The sequence below is a fragment of the Trachymyrmex septentrionalis genome, unplaced genomic scaffold, assembly GCF_001594115.1.
Source record: "Trachymyrmex septentrionalis isolate Tsep2-gDNA-1 unplaced genomic scaffold, Tsep1.0 scaffold14, whole genome shotgun sequence".
NCBI lineage: Eukaryota > Metazoa > Arthropoda > Insecta > Hymenoptera > Formicidae > Trachymyrmex > Trachymyrmex septentrionalis.
Window position 1 is genome coordinate 1,339,703 of NW_017304543.1, and position 7,430 is coordinate 1,347,132.

Sequence of the window (7,430 nt, forward strand, 5' to 3'; positions counted from 1 at the left end):
TTATATTGCACGTCTTCATGTATGTATGTATGTATGTATAGTACATACATATTATAATATATGTATAATATTATAATATATATTTGTATTATTTTGTACGCTTCAAAACCTGCATTCTATAGCTCGAATTATATTTTGCAGGTACATTATCGTTATCGATTACAGGTTTCTCTTATTGCCAGAAAGAAACCTGAGAGAGGCTATGCCGGCCTTTTTCCTGTTACCGTCGAAATCATCTGTACATTATCGCCAGTACATCCATTTTCAGTTTGGGAACTACGTGACTACATACACTTTCTGATACTATCGAATCATCGTATCATCGAAAGAATGTGGTTCGTCGCTGTACGAAATCCTCAGGATAGAAGCGTGCCGATCATAGGAGGAATAGTTAAATGGATCCTTGAACAAAAAAATTTTAATTTCGCATCTCCTACATATGCAAATAAAAGTTACTGAATTTTCGTAAAGAAAATTGAAAATTTAATCCCTACCTATCCATATTTGTCCTACCTACCTGTATTTTCATCTATTCGTGCCATATTCACACCTTTCTCCATTCGTGTATTCCTACCTTCCTTCATTAATGTGTCATAACACCGCGAATATAATACGTTAATATGGCTGTGTTCAGCAGAGAAAACAGCTTTGCAAAATGTTGTAAAATCCATCAATACGATTAGATTTTACTTTTGGTTTCTTATGGATTTGAATATATAAATCAATCATATTGAAGAATCTTACAACAGTTGCAAAGTTGCTTTCTCTGCTGAACGTAGCAGCTAATGCCTAACCATCCTGGTCCTCGTTTTTGCTACCTTAAATTGACAATATATGTTTAGAAAAGTATAAATTTATTAAAAGTTTCTATAATTGCTAGTAATTTAAATAGTCGGCACACTTCTATCCTAAGAATTTAGTACAGACACGAACCACATCTACTTTCGACGATACGATTTTATCGGTAGTGTCAGAAAGTGTATGCAGTTATGTAATTCCCAAAATGAAAATAGATGTACTGGCGATAGTATACGGGCGATTTCGACGGTAACAGAAAAAAGGCCGGCATCCCAGCAAACGAGAATGAATTGAAATGGATTAAAATATATTCAGATTTTCAGAAATACGGATTTATGAATGTTAAAATGAATTCCTTTCAATCCTGAATATATTTTTATTTATTATTATAGGAATTGTATGAAATGTCTATTCCTTTTCAATCTTCAATGCATTTTTATTCATTTATAGGAATGACATGGAGTATATATATTTCTATGTTTTTCAATCAAAAAATAATATAGTATTTTATGTGCATCGTGAATACTGCTCAATTCAAAATTATGGATAGGAAATGCAGTTTTTCAATCCAATTAAATTTAGAAATAATATTGGCCATTTATGTGCATCATAAATACTGCTCAATTCTGAATTAGAAATGCAGTTTTTTAATCTAATTGAATAAAAAAAGTTTTTCTTTTAAAATACCATGAATATTCAAAATTATGAGTAGAAAATTCATTATTTCATTTAAAAATGCGTCATTTAGAAAAGCTACCTTATTCAGAATTATGAATAAGAAATTTTTCATTTTAATTAAATTGAATTAAAAAAAGTTGCGCCGTAAAAATATATCATGAATTCTATTTTATTTAATAGTTAAAAGAAACATAAAAAGAACTACATAAATATGTACAATAAATGTTACGTATATAAATTACTTATATTCAATTAATAAATTAATCGCTTTTATGTATATTTCATATTAATATGTTTCTTTCATTATACAGTTAGCGTATATTTTTTGTATTAAGTTCGATTGCGCCAACGTTACTTTGATGACTTTAAGCGAACCTTAAAACTCTCTTTGTCTCATTTTAAAGTAAAAAAGAGACAGAGACAGCGAGAGTTTTAAGCCTCACTTAAGATCAAAGTAATGTTGGTTCAATCGGGCCTAAAAGCTTTAAAATAATAACTATTGAAGTTTATGTATAATTACTACATTAATTTATTTAAACTTTTACACGTATAAAAACTTTTTATATGGAATATCCAATCCATTTGTATGAATTTAAAATACGGATTTGGATAGATTAAAAATTTCCACTCCATTTCAATCCATTTTTATTTGGGGGTTGGGGGGGAGGCTGGGATGGCCTCTCTCAGGTTTCTCTCTGCTTTTATTCTTTATCGATACAGTCGGAATTTCATAATTCGCTTTCTCATCATTTATTTATTAACGTCGATCTGTTTTATTCACAGATTGCACGAGTCCTCCGTTTTATTCAAAGCTTCGGCCGATTATCGCGCGGTGCAGCACCGCCAATGCGATGCACAGGCCGGCGCAGAGCTCAGGACGGAAGAACATATGTTTAGTCAGTGGCGCATGCGTGGTCACCGCTTCCGCGACGTACCGAGCCATCTTTCCAGTCAAGCAAAAGTGATTGTTTTCAGTCTTAGTCTTATTTAACTGAACTTTTATTAATGTCAGAGCCACAGTCCGCGCTGTTATTACGGAAACAATTAGCAGGTATAATGTGAGCGCGGTGCGAGTGTTAAGTGTTTGTCGGAAGCGTGAAGCGCGGCTGAACGAGGAATCGGAGTCGGTGTGACTCGCGCTTTCCGAAGGACTCGCTGCCGTTGTGCCTCGCAGGTCCGACGTTGCTTCTCCGACGGCCTCGCGCTCGTCCTCGTCGTAAACCTCGTCGTGCTGTGAATCCACGGTCACATTCGCCGCTCGACACGTCGTCCTCGCCGGCTCGCTACGACCGCGCGCACGGGGCGTAAAAATCAATACGCTCACCCGTGGAGAGTGTGTATGCTGCGCCGTGAATAACGTTAACCTAAGCGGCGGCGTAACGTCGCCCTCGTCGTTCACGGCACGCCGCGATCTTCAAACTTCGACTTGCCCTCCCTGTTTCCTTCCCTTCCGCCCTGTTTCTCCCGTTTCGCCGACTAGCCGGTTCGTTGCGTGCGATGTTCTTTGCGCGGCTACGACGAGGACGAGGACGAGGACGAGGAGGACGAGGACGACGTCGATGTCGATATCGATGTCGATGTCGATGTCGAAGGCCGCTCTCGTCTCTCGTGCCCGAAAATAATTGCAAGCCTCGTTATTTATAGCGTATGCGCGTCACTGCGGTCGCGCACATTTCTCCTCGTGAGCGACGGAAAAAAACATCGAGCTGAGAAGCGAGAACGAGAGAGAATAAAATAAAAATAAAAATAAAAAAAAGTGGGAGACAGTATAGAGATAGGGACGAGCACGAGAGCGAGCGAGCGAGCGAGCGAGAAAGCCGGAGAGTACTGTAGGGAAAGAAAGAGAAAGAAGGAGGGAAAGAAAGAGCAAGCAAAAGCGCGCCGTGCAACGACCATCGAAGGTCAGCCGCCTTCGGGCCATGCTCCCCTGTTCCAGACGAGATCGACGCCACGAAAAATGCTTCTCAGAGTTTCGCCTCTCTTTGTGCGACGTAGAACGGAGTCGTACTGCGTGCGCGCGCGAGAGAAAGAGAGAGTGAGAGACGGAGAAAGAGAAAGAGAAAGAGAGAAGACCGTCGCGTCAGTAACCTCGTGCTTCGTCTCCTTCGTGCGGAGCACGTCGCGCTGACTCACCGCGCCGTTCTCGTGTGGCGACGATCTCGCATAGGCGAACTTAACCTATACGTCGCGCGTCCCGTCCTGGACACGTTGGACTGGCCGCTCGACGTGTCCAGTGCTGGCGAGATTTGCGGGAGCGTAAACATCCGCGTGCACGCGTACACGTGATTGTCATCACGAATGTCACGCTCGGAGACGCTGCTCTTTTCCTTTTTTTTATGCTTTACAGTACCTATTGGGAAACATAACCTAGACACTTTAATGTTCTCTTCTTTAATCTGTCACTGCATTATATTTATCTGGCAGTATTATCACCGTCTTGATTATTTATGTTCCTCTCGAGACCTAAAAATGTTTTTTTGAATTTTTTTCTCGAATAGATGTTAGGTAATAATAAGTTTAGAGAATGATTCTCAAGCAAGATCGACCTACAACATGCAAACTGAATTTATTGTTCCTCTGAATGCACAAACACATACATAATGTGAAATATAGTTTAGAAGATAATTTTGTAGATCATATTTAGAGCAAATTGTAACTTTTTGATGTCTCACTTGACTTATAATCTTTAACATATATATAAATTTTTGATCAAGTATTAGCTTATTTGCTTAGTTATTTTTTCTCTTAATTATTATATCATTTGTTAAATTCTTTGCTAAAATTTAAAAGTTTCTTTATATATTTAAACTTAAAGTTCTTTTCTGATTTCTTTAAAACAAAATATCTTGGATTATTATTAAGTACAATTTACAATTGGTACTTGTTAACCATTCATATTCACCTATCTCATTTGAATATATTCTATATTTATGATAATAATTTGTTTAATATTTTCAGGGATATATATCTTTTATTCTTAGATACTTTAGGTATAATTTGAGTAATCGTAAGACCTATGAAATGATGATTTCTACTAATATTTTTTTTCTCTTGCAGAATTAAATAAAAACCCAGTAGAAGGGTTTTCTGCAGGCCTCATAGACGACAATGACATATATCGGTGGGAAGTACTCATTATTGGACCTCCGGATACATTATACGAAGGTGGTTTCTTCAAAGCACATTTACAGTTTCCAAAAGAATACCCACTTAGGCCACCAAGAATGAAATTTATAACCGAAATATGGCATCCAAATATCGACAAAAATGGAGATGTGTGTATATCTATATTACATGAACCCGGTGATGACAAATGGGGATACGAGAAAGCTTCCGAGCGGTGGTTACCAGTTCACACAGTCGAAACTATTCTGATAAGTGTTATTAGCATGCTCGCAGATCCTAATGATGAAAGTCCTGCTAATGTGGATGCCGCCGTAAGTATATATATATCTGTATATAGAAAATATATATAATTTTTTTCTTTTTGTAAAAAAATAATCTATTTAATTTATTCTCTTTTTTTTTACTGTAGAAAGAGTGGAGAGAAAGTTACACGGAATTTAAGCGAAAGGTGGCGAGGTGCGTGAGAAAGAGCCAAGAGGAGTGTTTGTAGGGGATGAACAAATATTCAAATGGAAAGACTTATTTAATTCTGGTAAGTTGTCAAAATAATTATAGAATAATTATTGAGTAAAATATTAAGTAATTATTGAATAAATAATAAATAATCATTGAATATAAATTATTTTATATCTATTATTTATGATGAGGATAATATTAACAATGTTAAATAATAAGAATTTTATTGGATCGTATATGTGAAAACAATCAATAGGAAATAAAAAAATAACTATAAATATATATATGTATATATATGTACATGCATCATATATACAAATTTATATTGAATTATTTAAGCATTAAAGATCTAACTTTGATCGTTACGGGCCTTTATTTCCTATTTCCTATTAACAATGTTGTTTGGATATATATATATATATGTATAATATATGTGTGTGTAATATATTACGTAGGGAAGCCGTAAGCACTGTAAGAAAGATACCGACGCTCAGCATAAAGCTAACGGATAACAGTGCCACTAAAAACGGAAAAAGCCTGACCTATCCTTATGCAGAGAGAGAAAGAGAGAGAGCAAGACAGAGTGTGTGTACGAGAGAAAAACTCACGCCGCTCTATCATGTTTATTAAATCGCCGCCACCAACGTACGATCCGAATCCATCGAGACGGAGAAAAGAGATACACACGCAATTCATCTTTTACATAATAAACAGCTAAAAAAAAATTAATTTACACGTATACATAAAAATATCATCTCTGTATGATTATTACCTTAATATTAATAGTTCTTATAAAAACTTAACTCTCCCCTACCCCTCCTATGCTCAAGAATGATCCTGAGCCCTTTTGGACGGAACCTTGTAATTTAATATGTTTACGTTTATCTCAATAATAATTCCTTAGTGTGTCGTTTCGTATTTTCTTACTTTCATAAATATATATATGTATAAATAAATTTTTTTATAAAATCGAAGACGGGACACATGTAACAATCTTGTAAAATGTTTATCGAGAATGGACTACATACGACATGGTATGACATTGCGGTGAGAATAATTAAAGCCGTGCGTACACGCGGTAAATGTAAAATATATATTAAATTTTCATCGAACCGTAAGTTGCCAAAATAATTAATTCTAATTCAAGTGATAATAATGATAATATTATTGTTAATGTATCAATAATTACAGTTAGTACTCGTAACGTAACATATATGTATATGATATGGTATTCACTCTTAAACTCGTGTGCAGAGTAACGGCGCTTTCCTTACGAAGTAAACTTGCGGTTCTTTATCATCATTACAATGAAATGAAAATAATTCTTTCCTCTTAGGAAATTCGTTCGACTTAGTTAAAATTCGTATAATTCTTTGATCTGGTTATACATTATTTTATATTGTCAATTAAATCTTCAGACATTGAAACAACGTCTATGTTACATTACACCTGCTCTTTTCTCATCCATTTCATTAATTATTTATCACATATTTTCTTATCAGAACATATAATGGTTGTGTTCAAGCTGCTATTATGTTCGTCGAGCCACTGAATATGATTGATTGGATCTATAAATATCTAATCATGTTCAATTGCTTATCGAGCAAGCTAGTTTACTTTGTCGGCTTGAACACGTCCACTAACACAAATAAAATATGTCAATTAAATTATCATATTACACATTATTATTTCCATCATTCTTATTCTTTATATTTATTTAAAACGGTTTTTATTACATAGGCAAACATTTTTGCAAAATAAATAACTTTCTGCAGTTTTTAGATTACAATGAGCATAATATACATGTATATTTACGTGATATGAGTAATAATAATTTATTATTTACATTTACTAGATCTTAACGAATTTTTTACTAAATTGAATGAAAAATTATTGTTAATAATCATAGTGTGCTGAGAAGCATGTGAAAACATCGTATTTTCCCTAATCGTTTGAATTTCAAACAGTTACGCAAATTCAAATATCCGAGATTGCGCGCCAAAGCGTTATCGCGCGCTCTACCGGTCGCCATGACATTTTTGGTGATGTATTACCGCGCATTCGGTTCGTAACGGCGAGTGTTAGTCGCGATCGTTCTGCAATTATTCTTGAATTTTACCCGTCAAATGTGTCTGAGTAGTGCTTTTTTTATCGGAAACGCCGATTAAAGTGACGAGTGATCGCTGGGACGCGTCGGTTTTCGCAGATCTTTGTTATTGTCGTCATTTCGTCAACTGCGGCTGACGCTACGGCTAAGTTCGGAATCGTTGTAGTTTCATGAGGTATAAATTCCGATGTCATAGTCACGCGAAAGTGATCCTTAGATTCTTTCGAGGTAAAGTACGCGCTTAATGTATCTTTCATTAGACGTA

At 35.5% G+C, this 7,430-nt stretch overlaps 1 protein-coding gene across 1 annotated transcript; it reads left to right on the forward strand.

The window, feature by feature from the left end:
- Positions 1-2,283: 2,283 nt before the first annotated feature.
- Positions 2,284-6,473, forward strand: LOC108745536 (ubiquitin-conjugating enzyme E2 G1). Its single transcript, XM_018481727.1, has 4 exons — positions 2,284-2,527; positions 4,534-4,913; positions 5,012-5,134; positions 5,514-6,473. Exons 1-3 carry the CDS (start codon positions 2,482-2,484, stop codon positions 5,090-5,092), a joined length of 507 nt encoding a protein of 168 aa, XP_018337229.1. The 5' UTR covers positions 2,284-2,481; the 3' UTR covers positions 5,093-5,134; positions 5,514-6,473.
- Positions 6,474-7,430: the final 957 nt, after the last annotated feature.

Bases quoted from the DNA above. Each gene is read 5' to 3' on its own strand.
- LOC108745536 (XM_018481727.1), top strand. From the start codon at position 2,482: ATGTCAGAGCCACAGTCCGCGCTGTTATTACGGAAACAATTAGCAG. The intron at 2,528-4,533 runs GTATAATGTGAG...TTTCTCTTGCAG, and splicing joins ATTACGGAAACAATTAGCAG to AATTAAATAAAAACCCAGTA. The intron at 4,914-5,011 runs GTAAGTATATAT...TTTTTACTGTAG, and splicing joins CTGCTAATGTGGATGCCGCC to AAAGAGTGGAGAGAAAGTTA.